Source organism: Mobula birostris, chromosome 1, assembly GCF_030028105.1.
Source record: "Mobula birostris isolate sMobBir1 chromosome 1, sMobBir1.hap1, whole genome shotgun sequence".
Taxonomy (NCBI): domain Eukaryota; kingdom Metazoa; phylum Chordata; class Chondrichthyes; order Myliobatiformes; family Myliobatidae; genus Mobula; species Mobula birostris.
Window position 1 is genome coordinate 185,346,605 of NC_092370.1, and position 24,752 is coordinate 185,371,356.

Below are 24,752 nucleotides of genomic sequence, written 5' to 3' on the forward strand. Positions count from 1 at the left end.
TTTCAATTCTTGTTTGGGGGATTTTTGCCCATTCTTCCTTGCAAAAGGTAAGGATGAATGATTAAGTAGTGGTGGTTGAGGTGTGGAGAAATGGGTTAGTGGGTGCAGGTGTTGATCAGCCTTACTACTTGGGGAAGATAACTGTTTTTGAATCTGCTGGTCCTGGTGTAGATGCTACGTAGCCTCCTCTCTGACAAGAATGTGACTAACAGTCCATGAGCAAGGATTGTGGCTGCAGGTAGAGCTTCATAGATTTTAGTAAGGCATTTGATAAGGCTCCTTACAGGAGGCTCATCCAGAAGATTGAGACGCATGGGACCCTCAATGAATTGGCTGTTTGTATTCAGGGCTGGCTTGTCCATTGAAGGCAGAGGGTAGTGGTGGATGGGACAGAGAAGTCAGTGACTGGTGGTATTCCATAGGGATCCTTATTGGGACTTCTGCTGTTTTTGATATATACAAATGACCTAGATGAAAACATCCTGATGAAGGGTCTCAACCCAAAACGTCAACTGTTACTCCTTTCCATAGATGCTGCCTGGCCTAGTGAGTTGCTCCAGCATTTTGCGTGTGTTGCTTTAATGAATACGCAGATGTATGGGTTAGTAGGTTTACAGACAATACAAAAACTGGAGATGTGGACAGTGTAAAAGTCTGCCAAAGGATACAACAGGATATAGATCTAAAGGAAGAAATAATAGATGGGGTTTAACTCAGCCAATCATGAAATGTTACAATTTTAAGATCAAATGTAAAGAAACAGGACACTGTAAATGGCAAGAGCCTTAACAGTGTTGATAGGCAAAGGTATCTTAGGGTTCAAGTGCATAACTCATTGAAAATGGCTAAACGGGTTGATAGGATGGAGATGAAGGCATAGGACATTTTTGTCTTTATTAGTCAAGAAACTAAGTTCAACAGTCAGAAAGCTATCTTGCAGCTTTATAAAACTCTAGCTAGCAGCATCTGGAGCACGTCATTCAGTTGCAGTTGCCCCATTATCAGAAGGATGTTGAAGCTTTGGAGAGGGTGCAGAAAAGGCTACCAGGATGCTGCTGCCTGGATTAGGGAGCATGTGCTGTAAGGAGAGGTTGGACAAATTTGGGTTGTTTTCTCTGGAGTAACAGAGATTGGGGGGAAATCTGATAGAGGTTCACAAGTTTATGAGAGCCAGAGATAGTCAATATCTTTTACCAAGGGTTGAATCGTGTAACTCTGAAGGGCATACATTTAAGGTGAGGGGGTGCGTATAAAGGAGGCATTTTTTAAACATGGAGTAGTTACTTGGGATGCACTGAGAGAGGTAGAGGTAGAACAAATTCAGTAGAGAGTATCAACTGAATGAATGTGCAGAAAATGGAAGGATATAGACATTGTACAGGTGAAAAGGAGTTGTTTTACCTTGCATTTGATTACTAAATTAAATTAATTCGTCACAACATAGTAGGCTGGAGGACCTGTTCCTGTGCTGGACTGTTCTACGTTCTAATTCTACACTCTGTTGAACTAAGCTAAGATACATCCCAATGCTGAAATCAAAAAGAGGAACAAGGTCTGGTTTACACCTTCTTGACAGACATAGATCAGCACCATTACATATGATGTACCTGCACATTGAGTCATCTTGACATCTGCACATTTTTAACTTAGTGGACAAGTATACATTACCTGAACTGTCAGAGCCACCTTCTGGGCTTCCACTAGAATACATTGTAGCTAATTTCCCATCCAAAATGAATCGAAACCATCCATTACTCCCATTTGACAACTCTAAGGCTGCTGCATCACTCCAGATGTATAAACAATCTCTTCCACGAATGATAGACCAATCCCTCCAATGGTATGGCCTACCCTGCTGAATTTCTTTAGCATCTTCTTGAGGCTCATCATCCTAAACAGGAAACACAGACAATTAAAACCTCCTGCCCTGAGATCAGAGACCTCTTTTACTATGGTACCAGATCCAAACTTTCACTGGGAGTCCAGATCCCAACTTATCAGCAAGGTTCAGTGCTTCTCCAAGCCCCTAAGACTGGTGCAACTGACAAAATGACTCATAAGACACACAATCACACTGAAATTTGAGACATTTTCGACATTCGAATATTGGAAATTACTTAGGATCTTTTTTTAAAAGATAAAAATTAGAGGCAGCATCATAGCGTAGTGATTAGCATAACACTATTACAGCACAAGTGACCTAGGCTCAATTCCCACCATTGTCAGTAAGGAGTTTGTACACTTCCCCTGACCATGTGGGTTTCCTCCAGGTGCTCTGGTTTCCTTCCACATTCCAAAGCCGTATGGGTTAGTGGTTAATTAGTCACATGGGTGTAACAGGGCAGGCTCATTGCGCCAGACAGGCCTGTTAATGTGCTGTACCTCTAAATAACTAAATAAGTGAAATGAAACCCTCCCATCCACACAAATTTTTAAACTAAATTAAATCAAATAAATTTTACTTAGCTTTCAATAAGCAGTTGTTCTCCCATTCACAAATGATTTACTGTATTTACATTAATTACACTTCGTACAAGCTCTCAAGAATTTAACGCTGAATCACTGGACTCTTGTGGAGAATGCCATCAGCTCAAGTGTCCTTAAGCTGATGCCAAGCGGCTATTATTGAGCCAGCCATTGTGTCAGTGGTCAGGCTTTGGCCTAATGTGGCTAGTGTTAAGAGTGGTCAAGTTTAAACTCAGCAGGCACAGATTAGACCTTAAATCCGAGAAGTTAGAAGCATAAAAAGTGTAGGCAGGTTGGTAGTTAAGGTAGTGGAATGCTCCTCCTGTGAGATATGTGATTTCAGGGTACCTAACAGACTCCCTGATGACTACTGTCTGCAGGAAGTGCACCCAACTTCAGCTTCTGACTGACAAATGTCAAGGAACTGGAGCTGGATGCACTCACAACCATCCAGGAGGCTGAAAGCTTCATATACGTGTCTTTTACTGAGGTGGTCACACCCAGAGTGCAAGTTTCAGATAGTAGATGGGTGACAGCTAAGAGAAATAAGGGGAGTAAGCAGTCAGTACAGGTTTCCGCTGTGGCCATTCCCCTCCGCAACTAGTAAACCTATTTGGATACTGCTGGGGGTTTGACCTATCAGAGCTTAGCAGCAGCAGCCAGGCCAGTGGCACTGTAGCAGGCTCTGAGGCTCAGCAGGGAAGGGTGAAGTCAGGCAGAGTGGTAGTGATAGGAAACTTGATAGTTAGGGATGACGGATAAGAGTTTCTATGGCTACAAAAGAGAAACAAAAATTGTGTGTTGCCTCCCAAGTGCTAGGGTCCAGGATGTCTTAGAGCAGCTGCAGAAGTTTCTCAAGAGGGAGGATCAGCAGTCACAGGTCGTGGTGAAAAACTAGCATCAATGACACAAGTAGAAAGGGAGAAGTCATCCTGCACAGTGAGTACAGGGAGATAGGGAAAAGGCTGAAGAACAGGATTTCCAAGATAGTCATCTCTGGGTTACTACTTTGCCAGGTGCTAGTCAGGGCAGGAAAAGGATAATGGTACAGACTAATGAATGGCCCAGAAAGTGGTGCCGGGTTTCAGATTTCTTCATCATTAGGATCTCTTCTGTGGAAGGTACGACCTAAACAAAAAGGACAGGTTACACCTGAACCCGAGGGGGACCAATATCGTTGTAGGCAGGTTAACTAGAGCTGTTGGGAGCGTTTAAACAAAATTGGCAGGGGGCTGGAAATTGGAGTGATATGACTGAGGACAGGACCATTGGTATACATCTTGATACAATGTGTAGAGTGTGAGGATGGGCAGGCAGATGATAGAGCAAAATTGCAGTCAGTGGATGAGTTGAAGTATAACAGGAGGGCAAAAATCAAAAAGGGTGATGAATATAGGACTAAAGGTGTTATATTTGAATGCATGCAGTACACAGAATAAGGTAAAAAGACCCTGATGGGAGTTATATACAACAATAGCCAGGTTGTCACATATAAATAACAACAGGAGACAGAAAACGCATGTCAAAAGGGTAATGTTACGAAAGTCATGGGGGATTTTCAATATGAAGGTAGACTAGGAAAATCAAGTTGGTGCTGGATCCGAAGAGAGAGAAGTTGTAGAATGCCTATGAGATGAATTTTTAAAGCAGCTTGTGGTTGAGCCCACTAGGGGATCAGCTATTCGGGATTGGGTGTTGTGTAATGAACCAGTTTTGATTAAGGCGCTTAAGGTAGAGAAATCTTTGGGAGATAGTGATCAGAATATGATCTCATTCACCCTGCAGTTTGAGAGAGAGAAGCAAAAGTCAGATGTATCAGTATTTTCGGAGTAAAAGGAATTACAGATATATGACAGAGCAGCTGGCCAAAGCTGGTTGGATGGGGGCACCATCAGGGATGACAGCAAATGCTGAAGTTTCTGGCAGCAATTCAGAAGGTGCAGGGTAGATGAACCACAAAGATGAAGAAGTATTCTAAGAAGTGGATGAGGCAACCATGTGTGACAAGAGAAGTTAAAGGCAGCATAAAAGCAAAAGAAAGAGCATATGGTAAAGCAAAAACAGAGGGAAGTTAGAGGATTGGAAAGCTTTTAAAAACCAACAGAAAGAAACTAAAAAAAACATAAGGAGAGAAAGGATGAAATATGAAAATAAGCTAGCCAAAAATATCAAAGAAGATAACCAAAGTTTTCTTCAGGTATATAAACAGTAAAAGAGAGGCCAGAGTGGGCATTGATTGGACTGCTGCAAAATGATGCTGGAGAGGTTGTAATGGGGGACAAAGAAATGGCAGACAATTTTAATAAGTATTTTGCATCAGCCTTCACTGTGGAAGATACCAGCAGTATGCCAGAAATTTCAGAGCGTCAGGGGCAGATGTGAATGTAGTTGCTTTACTAATGAGAAGGTGCTTATGGAGCTGAAAGGTATGAAGGTAGATCTGCCGCAACAGGACCAGATAGACTACACTCCCGGGTTCATATCTGAAAAGACTGTGGCGGCATTAGTAATGATCTTTCAAGTATCACTAGATTCTGGAATGGTTCCAGAGGACAGGAAAACTGCAAATGCCACTCCACAGACAAAAGGAAATTATAGGCCAGTTAGCCTGACTTCAGTGGTCGGGAAGATTTTGGAATCCATTATTAAGAATGAGGTTTCAGGGTACTTAGAGGTGCATGATAAAGAAGGCTTTATCATGCTAGAGTAAGCATGCATTCCTTAAGGAGAAATCTTACATAACAAATCTGTTGGAATTCTTTGAGTAAGTAACAGGCAGGATAGACCAAGGAGAGTCAATGGCTGTTGTTTACTTGGATTTTCAGGAAGCCTTGACAAGGTGCTGCACATGAGGCTGCTTAACAAGGTTAGAGTCCATGGTAATACAGGAAAGATACTAGCATACATAGAAGATTAGCTGATCGGCAGGAGGCAAAGAGTCAGAATAAAGGTGGTCTATTCTGGTTGGCTGCTGGTGTCTAGTGGTGTTCCGCAGAGGTTGGTATTGGGAATGCTTCTGTTCACATTATACATCAACGATTTTGATAACAGAATTTTTGGCTTTGTGGCCAAGTTCGCAGATGATAACAAAGATAAGTGGAGAGGCAAGTAGTGTTGAAGAAGCAGAGAGTCTGCAGGATAGATTGGGAGATTGGGCAAAGAAGTGGCAGAATGCAGTGGAGGGAAATGTACGGTCTTGCACTTTGGCAGAAGGAATAATGGCATGTCTATTTTCTAAACGTGGAGAAAATTCAAAATCAGAAATGCAAAGGAGAGTCCTTGTACATGATTTCCTGAAGGTTCACTTGCAGGTCGACGCGGTGGTAAGGATAGGGTTGGGGGGATAGAAAGTATACAATGAGTACCAGAAAGGCAACAGAAATAGGAGGACCTGAAGAGAGTGTGCATGAGCCAAAGGAAACCACAGTTAAGGGTTACTACAGATATAGAATCAGGTGTTGCTCTAGTTTGCATTGGATCTGAAACCGGCAGTGGTGAAGACATGAAATATAGGTAGGTGCAGAAATGTGAAGGAGAACTGGAATGACTTATAATTGGGAATTTGGGATGGCCAATGCGGACACAGGTACTCTGTGAATCCAGTTCTTTTTTTTTAAACTTCGTGCCATCTTCGTAATGAGAAATATTTGTTGTACAGCATTTGATTACTAAATACTGCCATTAGGGGCCAGCTGGTGGCACAATGACATTGGCGCCAGACCCGGGAGCGGAGGTTCCCGGGTTCGAAACCAGTCGGGTCCGCTCCCGAGTACACTTTCCATTCGTGCCAGGGTGAGTGCCGAGATTGCAACTCGACCTCGTAAACTGAAGGGAAAAATACTGCAAAAATATCTGTGTGAGGAGTGGCGCGCCACACAGTCTCTCTCTCACTCCGCACCTTGTAAAAGACATCATCACGGACGCACGTATGGACGCATGCACACGCAGACACATAGACACGCACGCACCAAAATAAATAAATAAAAATACTGCCATTAGTCTGGAATCTAGCAGATGAAATGCAATAGTTCACAGATAAAGCTTTAATAACTCTTGTACTACATAAATGTAGTCCATATCTTTCCCATCAATTGCTGAAATGGGCTTTAAATTATCCAGTACAAATGACTTGTGCAATTTCAGGTTAAAAAATTATGAATAACTACAGACAACTAATTATTTCTGCCATATTTTGCTCAATACCAAATGTCATAGATGAAGCTTTCAGTTATTTCATGCCTTATCATTTAAAAATTCGGGGAAAAAATGTCCTCCAGCTGAGGGATGCCAGATGCACTGATTTTTGAAGTAGAGTTTTGAAATCAACTCTAGGACAGTAATTAAATTTCACTTTAAGAATAGAAGCTTCATTTTCCACAGGACTGTATCTGCTCCAGATAGAAACAGTATCTGAAAGTCACAATATATAGCAAAATAAAAAGATCTGCAGGATAAAAAGATACAAATAATCTGTAGAGAACAATTACACCTCTTGATGTATGGTGAGCTGAATTCAAGGCTTCATTTTATGTTTCTATTATCACAGTAATTCCAAATGTTTGTTAGGAATTGTAAAGCTGCAATTGTAAGATGATTTTCTGTCTGAAAATTCATAACATTAAATAAAATATTATCACCTTATCAGGCTTGCAGTCCTCTTCATTCTCATCATCTGAAGATGGTCCTGCCAAAGTGGATACTTTATTGATTACCCCAAGCCTCGCAAGTTGATCCAGAAATAGGTCACCTCCTTTATCTACAAGATCTCTAATGATCTGCAGAGCTAGTAAATGGCCATCATCGTCGTCCTATAACCAAAAAAAAATCACACTGCTGCAATATAAATTAAGCTTTATTCTCAAGAGCTTAGTTTTTATGTTTACACTTATATTTTTCCACTATAGGACATGACACAATAAAATCACTGATTGTTCAGCCACTGAAGATAAGTACCCAACTTTAACACTTAAAAAACTAGCATAGCCTTAGAATACAAATCTAGTTCTGTATTGAACAAATCAAAGTTCAATTTCTTAAAGGTATAAAAATGTGGTGTAATACTCAGCTATATTAATTTTTAATTCTAATGCCTTGAATTTATATAGTGATGTAGGCAGTAAAATTTCCTAAGATATTTCATTGGAGACACCAAGATACGACATGAGCAGCTCGTGGCTCAGCCCACCATTTTGGATTGGATGTTGTGCAATGAACCGGAATTGAACCAGAACTTAAAGTAAAAGAACCCTGAGGGGCAAGTGATTATAACATGATCAAATTCACTCTGAAATTTGAGAAACAGAAGTTTGTCAGATGTATCAGTGTTACAGTGGAGTAAAGGAAATTACAGAAGAGTGAGCCAGAATTGATTAGAAAAGGACATTGGCAGGAATGGTGGCAGAGCAGCAACGGCTGGAATCTCTGGAAACAATTCGGAAGGCACAGGATATACAAATCCTAAAGAGGAAGAAGTATTCCAAAGGCAAGATGACACAACCATGGCTAAGAGGAGAACCCAAAGCCAACATAAAAGCCAAAGAAAGGGCACATCATTGAGCAAAATTAGTAGGAAGTTAGAGGATTGGGAAGTTTTTAAATACCAACAAAAGGCAACTAAGAAAGTCGTTAAGAAAGTAAAGATGGAACATGGAAGTAAGCTAGCTAGTAATATTACAGAGGATACTAAAATTTCTTCAGGCACATAAAGTATAAAAGAGAGGCAAGAGAAGAAATCGGACCACTGGAAAACGATGCTGGAGAGTTAGTAACAGGGGACAAAGAAATGATGGATGCATTAAATAAGTATTTTGCATCAGTCTTCACTGTAGAAAACACTAGCAGTATGGAGGAATTTCCAGGTGCCAGGGGTCATGAAGTGTGCAAATTTACCGTGACTGGAGAGAAGGTTCTTGGGAAACTGGAAGGTCTAAAAGATAGGTAAGTCACTTGGCCCAGATGGTGTCCACCTAGGCTGAAGAGATTGCACAGGCATTAGCAATGATCTTTCAAGAATCACTAGATTCTGGAACGGTTCCAGAAAACTGGAAAATAGCAAATGTCACTCCACTCTTCAAGAAGGGAGAGAGGCAGAAGAAAGGAAATTATAGTCTGACTTCAGTGGTTGGGAAGACGTTGGTGTCGTTGTTAAGGATGTGGTTTTGGGGTGCTTGGAGGCACTTGATAAAATAGGCCACAGGCAGCATGGTTTCCTCTTGCCTGACAAACCTGTTGGAATTCTTTGAAGAAATAACAAGCAGGATAGTCAAAGAAAAATCAGTGGATGTTGTGTACTTGAAGTTTCAGAAGACCTTGACTAAGTGCCACACGAGGCTGCTTAACAAGCTACAAGCCCACGGTATTACAGGGAAGATTCTAGCATGGATAATGCAGTGGCCGATTGGCAGGAGGCAAAGAGTGGGAACAAAGGGAGCCTTCTCTGGTTGGGGGCCAATGACTTGTCATGTTCCTCAGGGATCTGTGTTAGGACCAATTCTTTTTTGCTATGTGGCAATGATTTGGATGACGGAATTGATGGTTTTGATGCAAAGTTTGCAGCTGATACAAAGACAAGTGGAGGGGCAGGCAGTTTTGAGGAAATAGGGAGGCTATAGAAATACTTAGATGAGGAGAATGGGCAAAGAAGTGGCAGATGAAGCGGTGTGCCACAGGGGCCCGCAACTGTTCACGATATACATTAACGATCTGGAAGTGGGGACTGAGTGCAGTGTACCTAAGTTTGCGGATGATACTAAATTGAGTGGAAAAGCAAATTGTGCAGAAGATACAGAGAGTTTGGAGAGAGATAAAGATAGGTTAAGTGAGTGGGCAAGGGTCTGGCAGATGGAGTACAATGTTGGTAAATGTGAGGTCACTTTGGAAGGAAGTGTATGGTCATGCACTTCTGTAGAAGAAATGAAAGGAGTGACTATTTTCTAAATGGAAAGAAAATACAAAAGTCTGAGGCACTGCCCAAATCTCCTTTATGCTATGCTCTCTTTATTTAAAAAAACAATAAAAATATTGTTGAAAAAAAAATCTGAGGCACAAAGGAATTTGGAGTCCTTGTGCAAGATTCTCTAAAGGCTAATTTGCAGGTTGTGTCTGTGGTGAGGAAGGCAAATGCAATGTCATCATTCATTTCAAGGGGACTAGAATATAAAAGCAAGTATGTAATCCTGAGACTTTATAAAGCAGTGGTGAGGCCTCACTTGGAGTATTGTGTGCAGTTTTGGTCTCCTCATCTTAGGATGTGCTGAAACTGAAGAGGGTTCAAAGGAGGTTCACCAAAATCATTCCGGGATTAAACGGCTTATCACATGAAGAGCATTTGGAGGCTCTAGGCCTGTATTCACTGGAATTTAGAAGAATGAGCAGTGACCTCGTTGAAACCTATCGAATGGTGAAAGGCCTTGATAGAGTGGAAGTGGAAAGGATGTTTTCCCTGGTGGGAGGGTCTAAGACCAGAGGGACAAACTCAAAATAGAGGGGCATCCTTTTAGAATGGAGGTGAGGAGGAATTTCTTCAGCCAGTGAGTGGTGAATATGTGGAATTCGTTGCCACAGGCAGCTGTGGAGGCCAAGTCTTTATGTATATTTAAAGCAGAGATTAATAGATTCTTGATTGGTCAGGACATGAAGGGTTATGGGGAGAAGACAGGAGGTTGGGGCTCAGAGGAAAAATGGATCAGCTATGATGAAATAGTGGAGCAGGCTCAATGGGCCAAATGACCAAGCTCTGCTCCTATATCTTATGGTCTTAAAAACTTTAGTATACTTTACTCACCATTAATGCTACCACTTTTCATGTTATCGAGAAACTTATTAATCCAATATTCACAATGTTACATTTATTAAAAAAACATCAAGGAGGCAGATCTGATCCCTGTGGCACACTGATCACTGGCAATAGCACCAACCACCATTACACTGGCTTACCTTGGATCCCATGGGCTCCAAATTTTTGGACCAGAATTCCATTGTCCTTTTAAGCCACATCAACTACAATTTCCTTACTAAAGTTATTTAGCTGCCTCTTTAAAAGGCTTCAATTGTCAGAAAGCATTACCCACCCACAGTCATCCTGACTATCCATGACCAATTCCTAGCTTTCCAAATATTGATTAATCCTGTCCCTCAGAACAATTGTTTCAATAATTTCCCAAGCCTTTATAAATACAAAGAGCAATCAATCATGGTATAAGTGTGCTTATCTACTTTCAGACTGTTTGTGTCAAATGGCTCCCTGTTGTGTGCTATCTTGGAGCATTCTCTATTTATATACTTCCACCTTGTGATTTCAGAACCAATTCCTCCTTGTAGGTTTCAAGGGAATGATTTCAAGGAATGAAGGGGTTAACATGAAGAGAATTTGGCAGCTTTAGGCCTGTACTCATTGGAATTTAGAAGAATGCTGGGGGTGGGGGGAGAGAAATCTCATTAAAACCTACCTAATGTTGAAAGAACTAGATAAGGTGGATGTGGAGAGGCTGTTTCCTATGCTGGAGGTATCCAGAACAAGAGGGCACAGCCTCAAAAATGAGGGGCAACCTTTTAGAACAGAGGTAAGGAGGATTTTTTTTTAGCCAGAGAGTGGTGCATCAGTGGAATGCTCTGCTACAGACTGAGGTGGAGGCCAAATCCCTGGGTATACTTATAGCAGAAGTTGACAGTTTCCTGATTGGTCAGGGCATCAAAGGATATGGCGAGAAGGCAGATGTATGGGGTTGAGTGGGATCCGGGATCAGCCGTAATGGAATGGCCAAATTCTGCTCCTGTGTCTTATGGTCTTATAAGAGAATGTTTGTTGTCCATGATCATTTACTCTTAAGTACTTAAATATTTGAATATACTTAGCAACCCTCACAACATGCTGGAGGGACTCAGCAGGTCGGGCAGCATCCCTGGAAACGATCAGTCAACGTTTCGGGCCGGAACCCTTCATCAGGACTGCTGCAGGACCCGATGAGGGGTTCCGGCCCAAAACGTTGACTGATCGTTTCCACGGATGCTGCCAGACCTGCTGAGTCCCTCCAGCATGTTGTCAGTGTTGCTTTGACCTCAGCATCTGCAGAATATTTTGTGTTTTGAATATACTTATTAAGGTGCATTAATATTCATGGAACATGACAGGGCTTATGTTTATAAGGGTGCATTGGATACAAAGAAAAGCATCGCAGCGGTATTTCTGTTTATTGTTATCCATGGGAAATCCATGTCCTACCCTTTACAGATAAAGATTTAGCATTAACATTCACATTGCTTCATGAAGATTATCAGCTCAGTAAACATACTTAAAATATGCAATGACGATTTTAACATATTACATTTAATCGGCCTATGTGACCCATCTTGCTTTTCCACAATAATAATTTAATTCAACTTTTTGTCTTAGATTTAACCTTTTGAAATGGGCACCAGAAGATACCTGATAAACTAATATTAATTGATATCCAGTATATAAAAGTATTTAAACTCTGCTGTAAATGAGATTTTATTTTTTAAACACACAGTCTGACCTCTTGATCCAGGACTGTGGCTGTAATTTCTACCAAAACTGTAGGCAAGTTGTGGCCAGCATCTGAATCACACACTTCCTTCAGAAGTGCCTCAGAACAATAATGTACCATCTTTCGAACAAGAGCAAGACTTGCTTTCCTGGAAACACAAGGGAAAATAAATATTGGTAACATGAAATTAGAGACAAATTGAATAACTGTTGAGAATCAAATAAAATTATATTTCCATGTACCGTTATCAATTATTATCTCACAAAGTGGCATGCCTATTTCAATACATTTTCAGTAAAATATTGTCTAAACAGAATTTAATATATCTTGCCACCGTTTGCCATGTCAACAGCACTGCAGCCAATAAAAAAAATTAGAAAATGTACATACTATAAACTATCGAACAGTAATTTGAAAAGTTGAGTTCAATTACATTGCAGGTAAGTACTGAAGGAAACCAAGAAAAAAAGCAAACAACTGGAGGAGAAATTTGACAATAACAATGCTGTTGGTAATCATGGAATTTCAACTCGCTGGGTAATAATGCAGTTGTATATTTTTGGCCAAAGGAATTTCTAAATATTGTAGAGAGTTTCAAAATTAATGACAAAATATAAACTATATTGACTGTACTTGAAACAAACACAAAGTAAAATTCTGAATCAGAGTCAGGTTTAATATCACAGGCATGTGTATGAAATTTGTTGTTAGCGGGAGTGGTACATTGCAATACATATTAACAAGAACCAAAAATTAAGTACATAGAAACTAAGAAAAGTTACATTAAATAAGTAGTGCAAAAAGAGAGGGGAAAAAAAGTAATGAGGTAGCGTTCATGGGTTCAATGTCCATTCAGAAATCTGCTGGCAAAGGAGAAGCAGCTGCTCCTGAGTCGTTGAGTGTGAGCCTTCAGGTTCCTGTACCTCCTCCCTGATGGTAGCAACGAGAAGAGGACATGTCCCGAGTGATGGGGGTCCTTAATGATGGATGCTACCTTTTTGAGGCAACGCCCCTTGAAGATGACCTGGATGCTGGGGAGGCTAGTGCCCATGATGGAACTGACTGGGATCACAATTTTCTGCTGCTTATTTTGATCCTATGCAGTGCCACCCCCACACCATATGGTGATACAGCCAGTTAGAATGTTCTCCACGTAATCAGCGAGTTGTTTGTTATGTCTCCCCTCTTGCTGTGAAATGGGGCCAACTCTTTTTTCCCTCCTTAGGGAGAGAGAGAGAGCCTGTGGTATGTTAAATTACCGTGTGAATGAGCAGTCTTTGGGGTACTGCAAGTCTGTGTCTTAAATGATGCTTTGTTGCATGCTTGAGTGCTCGGTGATGGGGCACCGAGGCTATTGCTGCTGGTGGGGACAGGGGAATTGTTGCTTTGTTGCTGCTTATGTGTGGGTGGGGGGAGCTGGGGGGGTTTGGGGTTCTAACACTTAACTATCATTCATTCTTTGGGGCACTCTATTTTCGTGGATGGTTGTGAAGAAAAAGTATTTCAGGCTGTATATTGTATACATTTCTCTGACATTGAATGTACCTTTGAAACATCTGTACAGATTTGAGAGTGTCTTTGGTGACATACCAAATCTCCTCAAACTTCTAAAGAAATAGAGCTGCTGTTGTGCCTTCTTTATAACTACATCAATATGTTGGGGCCAGGATAGATCTTCAGAGATGACAACACCCAGGAACTCAAAATTGCTCACCCTTTCCACTTCTGATCCCTCTATGAGGACCAGTGAATGTTCTTATCCCTTCTGAAGTCCACAATCAGTTCTTTGGTGTTACTGAAACTAAGTGCAATGTTTTGTTGGTGTAACAGCACTCAACCAGCTGATCTATCTCCCTTCTTTTCATCACCATTTGATTTTCTGCCAACAATAGTTGTGTTGACAGCTATTTGACAGATGGCATTTGGGCTGTGCCTAGCCACACAGTCATGGACGTAGAGAGAGTACAACAGTGGCTAAGCACACACCCTTTGAGGTGCGCCAGTGCCGATTACCAGCAAGGTGGAGATGTTATTAAAGCTCATTTGCAATATTACCTTTAACTAAAAAATGTAAATCATCAGCCCAGGAAGCCAAGCAATTTGGGAATCAAAACATAAAGCTACAATTTTCTATTACTTCCTTCCATTCAAAAGTATTTTTAAAAAATGTTTCAAAACAAAAAGTGAGTAACTTTTTCATTTTTTTTTATGAGTAGCAATTGACATTTTAAGTATTTTATGGGTATTTCCCAGCATGGGGAGAGAAACTACATAGCAATGCGGAAATCCAAATAAAAACATAATGCAATTGAACTTCTATTTATTCCTTTACCACTTCTTCTCCTTCTTTCAAATATGATTCAGCTACTATAGGGGTGTTTTTGAGCTGATTGTGTACTGTGGTATTTTGCTGTCTCCAAGGGAGTTCAGTGAGGTTTCAAATGGTGTGTGGCCTGGAGGCAAGGAAGCAAAGATGGAGCATGAGCCCGTGTTGGACTCAATTTCTCGACAATTAAAGGTGCGAAAAAAGATTGAAATCAATGAGAACGAAAATGGAAGGTGAACAGGTGTTCAGATTCATCTGCCTGCCTGCCTCCAGAGGAAAGTGCCTGATTTGATCAGTCTCTCCCTCCCTCCTTCTCACTTGCTGCTGCTGGAGGATGGTGCCAAAGTCCTGGGTCTTGGGCAAGGTTTAATCAAAGCAGTTTGTGGATAGGACTCTGTAGTTCATGTTATGATGTGTTTCTGGTTGCTCTTTTTTTTTGTTGCTATTTTGTGTAATTTTGATCGGGACAGAATGGCTCTGTGGCCTGCAGTCAACAGACAACACAGCGCTAGGATTAACTGAACTCAGCTGAAAATGAACAATCCTGGACTGTTTTGACGACTTAGTGATTTGATGTTTTATATTTTGTTTTTCACTTTTTTTTGCCATTTGCATGATTTCTCCTTTTTCTTTGTACATTAGAGGTTTGATATTTTTGTTTGAATGGGTTCGTTCCATGGTTTTTTCTGTTTCATGGTTGACTGTGCGAAGACTCAGGGTTATATACCACATACATACTTTGATAATAAATGTACTTTGAATCTTTGAATCAGGTGGCTTGTTTGGAAATAAAAAGAAACTTTAAAAAATTTATCCATTTAAATTTCTCTATATTTATCTTCCCCTCTCCTATTGGGCAGGAGATACAAAAGTCTGAAAGCATGTATCACCAGGCTCAAGGACGCCTTCTATCCCACTGTTATTAAACTCTTGAACAGACCTCTTGTACAATAAGATGGACTTGACTTTGAAATTATAATTTATCTGCATTGCACTCTCAGTGGCAATCTATTCTGCATTATTATTGTTTTACCATGTTCTACCTCAGTGCATTGTGTAATGGTCTGATCTATTTGAACTGTTTGGAAGTCAAACTTTTCAATATAATTTGGCATAAGTGACAATTAACAAATACCAATACCATTTTTTTTCATGGGGTTTTGTTGAAAAGGCCAGAACTTATTGCATATCCTTAGGCACCCATTATAAACTAGTGCGAATCATTTTACCCAAATCATTACAAATCTTTAGGTGAAGGTAACATATCAATTTCAGACAACTTTGTAGCTTGCTGGGTTACTTCAGAAGCATTTAAGAGTCAACCACATCACTGTGGGCTTGCGCTTATTAATTCCTAGACCAAATGAAGTTCACAAAATTCCTTCCATAAAAGGCATTACTGCATGTTTTATTAAAAGCTTGACCTTTTGTTGTTATTACTAACTTGCAGATCAACTGAATTTAAAGTCCACACCTGCTCTGGTGAATTCCAACTTCTGTCTCTGGAGTGTTAGTTCAACCATCTGATTCTCATCTAGAAACTTAATGACTTCAATACCACATGAGACAGTGTGTAACAATATTTCAGTGTACCAAACATTTTCCAGAGCACCAATGGCAGAGGAAAAACAACGCAATAAAGGAAAACCCTCATGATAGGCTGGCAGTAGAAAAGCACACAACAGTTGAAATGATAGGGAAACAACAATTTAGAGATCCACTCGACATGATTATGTTGTAGAGCAGGTGGGTGAGGTGGGGAGGGGGAGGGGTGTGAAAATTAGGTTTGTCTACAGACTAGATTTCTCTACATACAATGTGTTTGTGTGTAGAGAAATTTAACTTTCACACCACTCCCCCACGCCACCCACCTGCTCCATGGCATTATCATGTTGAGTGGATTTCTAAATTCTCCACAGACTAGATTTCTCTACATACACCTATTATGTGCCTTTTGAAGATGGCCTCGATGCTGGGGAGGCTAGTGCCCATGATGGAGCTGGCTGAGTTTGCAACCTTCTGCAGCTTTTCTGATCCAGCGCAGTGACCCTTACATACCAGATGGTGATGCAACCAGTTAGAACACTCTCCACGGTATACCTGTAGAAATTTGCAAGTCTTCGGTAACATACCAAATCTTCTCAAACTCCTAATGAAATATAGATGATGTTCTGCCTTCTTTGTAATTCCATCAATATGCTTGGCACAGGATAGATTTTCAGAGATGTTGACACCCAGCAACTTGAAACTACTCACCCATTAAACTGCCCATCCCTCCATGAGGACTGCTGGGTGTTCCCTCAATTCCTGACGTCTATAATCAATTCCTTGGTCTTACTGATGTTTAATGCAAGGTTGTTATTGTGGATTAGATTTATTCTCCATTGCAAAGCGTACATAACAAGCATTGAACTCATCTGGGAGTGAAACATCACAGCTATTCATGATGTTAGATTTCACTTTGTAGAAAGTAATGTCCTGCAAACCATGCCAGAGCTGACTTGCATCAACTCCATCTCTAAATTCAATCGGAATTGATTTTTCCCTTCTTAAAATAGCCTTCAGTAGATACCTGGTCTTCTTGTGTAGTTCTGGATGATCAGTCGAACACCACAGACCCAGTCCTCAGCAGATTGTGAATTAATGGCTCATCCATGGCTTTGGTTTGGGTATATCCTCAAAGGTATATACTCATCCATTTAGGTCTTGAAGTCAGTGACAAATGTCCATATTCATTCAGATTCAAAGATGAATCCCTGAATATTGCCCAGTCCACCAATTCAAAGCAGTCCTGTAAGTACTTCTCCGCCTCTCTTGGTCCTCACTACTGGTGCTGCGGTCTTCAGTCTCTACCTATACGATGGGAGCAGAGTACAGCCAGGTGATCGGACTTGTCAAAGTGCAGGCATGGAATGGCATGATAAGCATTCTTGATGGTGGTATAATTCTGGTCAAGAGGTTGGCTCTTCAGTTTTCACAGGTGATTGGTTGGTGGCAGTTGGTCAGAGACTTCAAGCTGGCCTGGTTGAAATCTCCTGCAATGATCAGGAAGGCAACAAGGAGTGTTGTTTTGGGGCTGCTGATCGTGGTGCTCAGCTCCTCCAGTGCCTGCCTGATGGCCAGGGCGGAATGTACACTACTACCATGATGACAGCAGAAAACTACCTTGGCAGATAAAATGAATGTCACTTGACTGAATCAGAACGTCTAACCACCACAACGAGTTAATCGTGAACCTTATTCTACTCCTTTACCTTTAAGAAACTCAACGATTCTGCCTATGTTATGGATGGTGAAGTTCTCAGGCTGCAGTGCTGCATCCGAAATGTAAGATAAGGTATGCCAAGTCTCCATCAAGCAAATACCTTGCCCATCTTCTACGGCTCCAAAGGTGTCCTCTTTGGTCTTTAAGGGGCCCTATTCTATCTCTAGTACTCTTTTTTCCCCTTAATATTCTTATAAAATATTTTTGGAGCTTCTTTATACTTCTCTGCCAAAGTTATCTCATATCACCCTTTTGATTTCCCAATTTCCTTCTTGAGCATCCCTTTCACTACATATGTAACTTCTGCCAATGTGCACAACTTCTGGCAACTCACCACCCCCCCCCCACCTCATTAAGAATGTTTTGTAGCCACTCTGTGACATCTTGAACCCCAGCACCAAGTAGGCAACAACCATCCAAGATTCCCTTTTGTTGCCGCAGAATCTCCTGCCCATCCCCCAACTATTAAGTCCCCTATCATTACCATATATAACCATCTAACAATTACAGCATGGAAACAGGCCATCTCGGCCCTTCTAATCCGTGCCAAACTCCTACTCTCACCTAGTCCCACCGACCTGCACTTGATCCATAACCCCCCATTCCTTTCCTGTCCATATATCTATCCAATATAACTTTAAACGACAACATCAAACTTGCCTCAACCACTTCTGCTGGAAGCTCGTTCCACACAGCCACCACTCTCTGAGTAAAGAAGTTCCCCTCATGTTACCCCTAAACTTTTGCCCTTTAACTCTCAACTCATGTCCTCTTGTTTGAATCTCCCCAGCCCCCACTCTCAATGGGAAAAGCCTATCCACGTCAACTCTATCAATACCCCTCATAATTTTAAACACCTCTATCAAGTCCCCTCTCAACCTTCTACGCTCCAAAGAATAAAGACCTAACTTGTTCAACCTTTCTCTGTAACCCAGGAGATGAAACCCAGGCAACATTTTAGTAAACCTCCTCTGTACTCTCTCAATTTTATTGACATCTTTCCTATAATAATTACAGTCCTTTCTGCCTTCGCCTTTCCCTGCTGAATCTGCTGAATGGTCATCCCACCAACAGTATCCAAAATGCTATGTAGTGAATTCCGATTAATTGGGCCATCCATTAATCGACAGCTGCTTATTTAGGACAACTCTTAAAGAACAAACAATAATCAAGAAAATAGCTGAGATTATTTTTGCTCATTTGGGACACTATGCCACTTAATTAAGGCAGGAGACAGTTGCCGAACAGTTCCTTAGTGGCATTAGTTGCATGCACTTGTGTGGCCGTTAGACACTAGATAGACAGATATTTTATTGATCCCAAAAGAAATTACAGTGTCACAGTAGCATTACAAGTGCTTAGAGTGAACAGTTTTTAAGTAGCGTCAGTTGTGTGTGTTTGTGATCAAAAAGCAGAGATTTCTGTCACTGATAGTTGGTGAGAAATAAGCAGTAGGACAATTCAGAACTGTTCTGCTCAATGCCAACCATTCAGGCTTGGAGATACTAGAAACAGCCAGGAGTGAAAATAAAATGATTTCACTACTTCAAGTTAGGAACTAAGAAGAATCTGAAGGAATCGACAATCATATTGAATGTTACAATGAGAATGAAGATTTGGAGGACTGCATGAAGACAGTCCATTATCTATACTGGATGTCTCGCTGATTTTGTTCATTTACAGTCAATCAAAAGAACACTGCAGTGTATGCTGGAGATTCCTCTATTGGATAACTATCAGAAACTGATACGTTGTTTTATATTATTGTAGTGGTATTGATAGCGTTCTAATCTGTTCTGTATTTCACTTAAATACATAATTTGTTACCAAGTTTGTCTTTTTTGTATTTTGAAACTTTAGCTAATTGGGGCAGCCACTTAATAGGGCTAAAGCGTAGTGGGCCCAGTGTGTCCCAATTTACTGGTATCCATTGTACTTGCTTTCGAGAGGAATCACTACATGAGAATCTTACATTATCCCCTTATCTCATTTTCCTGTCCTGTGCAACATATGAATGTATGAAACATTGCACCAATTGTGATGTCATTAGATGCACATCTGATACCAAAAAGATTGTTAGGCACAATAATGTTAATAGGAAGTGCCAAGACCAATTTCACAGCAGGTATAATTTCAGCTTGTGATATGAAATGCTTTTAATAAAATGTTATATAATTTTCATATAACGATGATGAAGATCAATTACTAGTTTGTATTTTACAAAACTGCACATGTTCCTGTCTTCAACACTTCACTCAAGTGACTTGCCCATAGCGGGAGAAGGACAATTACAATGCTTTGCAAACATAAATAGGATATGTCCATCAGTGACAGAAGCAGAGTAACAAATCCTCAGACAAACTAATCAAATCCATAAAATTATTTGGACTTCAAGCAACATGAAGTTGCATTAAAAATATACAACAGAATGCCACATGAACATTATTAACTTGTTACACTCCCTTGGGACTGGCTTGGTATGTTATACAGTTGGTTCGCGAAGACTCCTATTAGGTTGATCATAAATCTACAGTTGGAGAATGAACTAACACACTTATATTTAAAATGAATAGATTATACAATCTTAAATAAGCTTACGTACCAGTTCCTGCAGTTGTATCTAACTTCAGCAAGTACATGTGATTGTCTCATTATTGATTACACTTTCATATTCGACAATGATCGATTTGCATATTAAAAACTTTTAATTTTTTTTTCTTAGTTTTTCCAAAGGAGGATGGAGATTTTAAGAAATACACACCTGATGGATGGTAACATTGTCTGCTGAAATGTCTGTGCAAAAACCGGCAACAATCTTTTCAAGTATAGTGGGGCCATTTCAGGATCTCCTTTTGGTTCATTTCCATCTTCATCCTCTCTGTTAGCATCTTTCTTTTTCTTATCCTCTCCTTTATTTACAGGACACATCCAGTCTCCTGAAACCAATACATTTTATGCATGTTTCTTTCTGTTAAGAGAGCTTGTAAGCTTTTCCACTGGGAGAAACTTTAAAGCCAAGGAACAGAATGGCATGGCTCAGGAACTTTCTCTCTAAAGTGTTCCTTCCTTGATTCAGATGCCCCTTAAAAGCTCTACCTGTACATTTCCTTACATTGTTCAGTGTCAGATTTTATTCAAAAATATTCCTGAGATTCTAGCAAGTGTTACTATTTTAAGCTATTACACAAACAGATAGAGTTGTTTAAGTTAAGTTGCTGAGTAGAACAACAGGCTTAAGTTCCTTGGAGTTTTAAAAAAAATAAGTGACCCTATCATGTAACCAATTCAATAAAATTTAATTTTCAAAATTCAATTAATTCCAAAGCAGAAATTCATTATTATCTCAAATGAATTCAAATAATCAATATTTTGATTTTAATCTGCTAAGATTTCAAACCTGGAGACTGCAATATGGCCACAACCTCACTGTGACCTCTCTCTCGTGCCTTATCCAGAGGGGTTTTACCATCTTCATCACGGAGATCTGGATTTGCTCCATGTCTTAACAGAGTCTAGCAAAAATGAAGACAGCAACCTTTAAGTATTTCATAAATTAAAAGCTCTTGCCATTGACTAATATGCAAAATAAATGTTTTTCAAATATAATTAATAAATACACAAAATTCTGTCTGATACACTTGAATAAACATTCCTGCTTGGAAATTAACCATCAATAAACAATTTTAAATTCTCAGTGGGGGGAAAAATAGAGTTGATTTGATCAGCATGTAATCGTACAACAACTGACCACTTACAAATCTACATAGGAGTGAAAACATAAAGGCAAGCAAGCACCTTCAAATGCCCACAACAAAAAGTTGACCTGTCTGTAGCTATACAGATCTATGGCTGGTTTTCAAATGTTCCTTATTCCTGCATTGTTCCCAGCTCTACAATTGATAATAAATACAGAAAGGCAGAATAGAAGGAAACGTAATTCAACGCTTAGAATGGATTATAAAATTAAAATTGGGCATAGGTTTAAGATAATTAAAGTGTGTTAATAAAACAACTTCACAACTTGGGTACCACAATAAGATACTTTCATTTTAACGGTTCATTAAGTAACATTTCAGTGTGCAAGGGTGAAAAGTCTAAATATTGCATTTCTTCTCATTCATGGTTTCCATTATCTGGTACTACCCTGATGTGTTCAAACCATACACTATCCATGGCTATATGATGGGGAGAGCAAAGTTTCTTTCCAATTATGTATAATCATTGCACCTTCTGCAATCTGAAAAGCTACCCTCAAAAACTGAATTGCCACATTAAACCCCTGCTTTTGTATCAAAATAAAATGTGAATATCTTATTAATCCACATCAAACAGAGAGAACCAACAATGACCCTGGATTGCATCATATTATGTACCCGTCTGATCTAAGTAGCATCCAACCATTCTTATTCTTTGGAGCAGTTTTTTGTCCCTAAACTAATGACCCAATCTACTTTTTAATCCTATGATAAATACGTGATTTTTTAAAGAATGAAACACATTATCAGAAAAAAATAGTAAGACTCAGCATTTTTAAAAATCTATTATTTTATCTACCCTTTCAGTCATCATATCAAAAATATGATTATAGTTCTCAAATAGGTTTCTTTAAACATACCAGTAATCTTTGATTATTCTTTCACTTCAAAGAGCTAATATCCATCCTCAAAGTTTACTAGAAAATCGGTTCACAGTACCTCAACCTAAATGATCCCTTCACTTGTCATGTTATGTAATAATTTGTAAAACCTAAACACAATTGCAAAATGTAATAATACAATTTAACAATCTTCAATAATTGCTCCAAATTCTTCCAGTTCTTTTTCCCATATAGTCCCTTAACTCTTTTGCTGGAATACATTTGTATAGATGACAAGTATGTAATTCATAGAGAAACTAGAACATAGCTATTTAAATGAACTCTCACACAGTATTCACGCCAACATAATTCCAATGGAAATCCACAAACAGCAATGAAGAGAACCCTTGCTTAATTCTGACCTTTGCTAGTGCCCTCTTTACATCCCATTTTCTTGTCAAACTTTTGCTTCATAACGACATGTGAATAAACATATCAGGAAATGTATCTAGATTAATTACAATGACTTCATATCACATTGTCTTTCCTCCATCAATTAAACTCTTGTTCACAACAATTAACTCAAAGAGAAGAATCAATCAAACCTTTGCAACCTGTGGCCTTCCGAAACAAGCTGCGTAATGCAAAGATGAGGATCTCTGACCCCTGTTGACATCAGCACCTCTCTCACACAGAAATTCCACCTGAAAAGATAGTTTGATGAGATATTCCTACACAATACTTTGTGTAACATTATATTTTTTGTCCCTAGCTTGTATCTAATTTGACCAAAAGGATGACAGGTACTGTATTAGATATTAATTTTATCCTTCACATGAAATATTTATTACATAGGAGCTCAGACTTTCAAAAGTGGATGGAAGGATTTGCTTACCATTTCTTGAGTTCCAAAAGCTGAAGCCCAATTCAAAAGGGTTTGACCCACATCATCCATAAAGTTCACTTCAAAAGCTAATGCAAAAAAAAGGGAAAAAAATTAGATTGGGAGAAAAAAAAATCTTGACAACAAAAGTAGTTCCCTCTCAGCAAACATTATTTTACCTCCAGTATCAATGGCATCTATTAATGCATCAGTGTCTTTACTACGAATGCAATCAATAAGCTGACGATGAGAACGCTCTCCAGAACTGTCCAGCCTCCTGAGGCCAGGGATCCTACCCGTGGAACCAGCACTAGACTTTGGCAAAGCTTTACGTCCTTCAAAAAGTAATACCAGAAGTAGATCCACCAATCGCATCGTGTCAAGCACACATCTTTCATCACCTTGTAGTGCACTTTCTATCGAGTCAGGTAGTACAGATCTCAATAAATCCTAAGGGGAAAATGTCTATTAATATCTGCTAATGAAGAAATCAAACAACAAATGTGAGGACAGGGCAATAAGCTTTACAAACCTCATTAACCATGGCTTTCTATGGCCCAAGAATACAGGTAACTGCTTTAATTTGAATTACAAAAACACATTATATAAAACCAAAGTTGATAAAGCATTCTGTTTGCATATCTCCACTTTGGTGAATATTGGGCTTGAAATCTCACTTCAGTAAATTTACAAGCTTTTATAAATTTACTAGTTGGATATAAATTGTTCAATCAGAATTTTGAGATAATTGACACAGAAATATAAATTATATTAATTTACAATTGCAAATTATAATATGGAATTCTGATTGTGAATTAAGTACTGTTTACATTTATAATCTATATTAGAAATATCTGCAACATTCTCCAATTAGAAACATCTGCAACATTCTCCAATTAAAATGCATATGAAACAATAGCTTTGTGACTTCTTTTCCAAAAAGCAAAATAATATGCAAATCTGTTGCAACCATCCCTTTGCTTTTCTTTCATTACTGTAGAACTATGGCTGAGTAGGATGTTAAAACAGCTGAATCCTTACATGCGTCACAACAGGAGAGCCTCTGCAAAGTGTTGAAAGTAGACTAACAATTGTTGATACTTGATTACTAAGTTTAGAATCAGCTGCATTAGGAGTCGCTCCTGTAGAAGAACGGCCAGGCTTGCAAGCAGATGAGGACCCTCCTGCCACTAAACCACCTGCAGCTGCCATACGAGAAAGAAGCTCTTCAGTCAATCCATGTTTTGCCAATGGAGCTGGATCAACTCCACGCCGAGTAAATCGATCTGCCAACGAAGCAAAGCAACGCAAAGCTCCATCTGACACCTGAAATAGAGAAAAGACACAACTGCTATTTGGAGTAAACTTATGTGACTTCAAAATAAAAACAAAGATAGTAGTCAAAGTAAAATCCCATCTTCTGCTGCTGAATTACCACGCATAAGTATAGGCTTAAAGAATCTTTCTGGAAAGCACAAAGTAGTTTTGGTTTAAAATTGATTCCTGTTCATCCCAATAATAAAATCAAACTATCTCAACTTCAGGCCAACACTCATTCCTCAGAGGAAAGAAAAGGATCTTGGCCCAGCAAGAACACATTTTGAAAAGAAGTATGGAAATAAACACAAAAGATCCTGCAAATGCTGGAAATCTTGAGCAAAACTCAAAAAAATGCTGGAGGAACTCAGCACATCCAGTAGTATCTATGGAGATTTTTCAGGCGGAGATCT

The 24,752-nt window shown here is 39.6% G+C and overlaps 1 protein-coding gene across 4 annotated transcripts in view; it reads right to left on the reverse strand.

Moving 5' to 3' along the window:
* Positions 1 to 24,752, reverse strand: part of hectd1 (HECT domain containing 1) — a 91,386-nt gene that overhangs the window by 34,437 nt on the left and 32,197 nt on the right. For all 4 annotated transcript variants that reach the window (XM_072267274.1, XM_072267275.1, XM_072267276.1 and 1 more), the window contains exons 5-13: positions 24,064 to 24,348; positions 23,202 to 23,472; positions 23,035 to 23,111; positions 22,745 to 22,843; positions 20,961 to 21,075; positions 20,325 to 20,499; positions 11,982 to 12,120; positions 7,104 to 7,274; positions 1,669 to 1,891 (exon numbers count right to left, since the gene is read on the reverse strand). In XM_072267274.1, the coding sequence (XP_072123375.1) occupies positions 1,669 to 1,891; positions 7,104 to 7,274; positions 11,982 to 12,120; positions 20,325 to 20,499; positions 20,961 to 21,075; positions 22,745 to 22,843; positions 23,035 to 23,111; positions 23,202 to 23,472; positions 24,064 to 24,348 (1,555 nt within the window). The remainder of the gene's footprint in view (positions 1 to 1,668; positions 1,892 to 7,103; positions 7,275 to 11,981; positions 12,121 to 20,324; positions 20,500 to 20,960; positions 21,076 to 22,744; positions 22,844 to 23,034; positions 23,112 to 23,201; positions 23,473 to 24,063; positions 24,349 to 24,752) is intronic.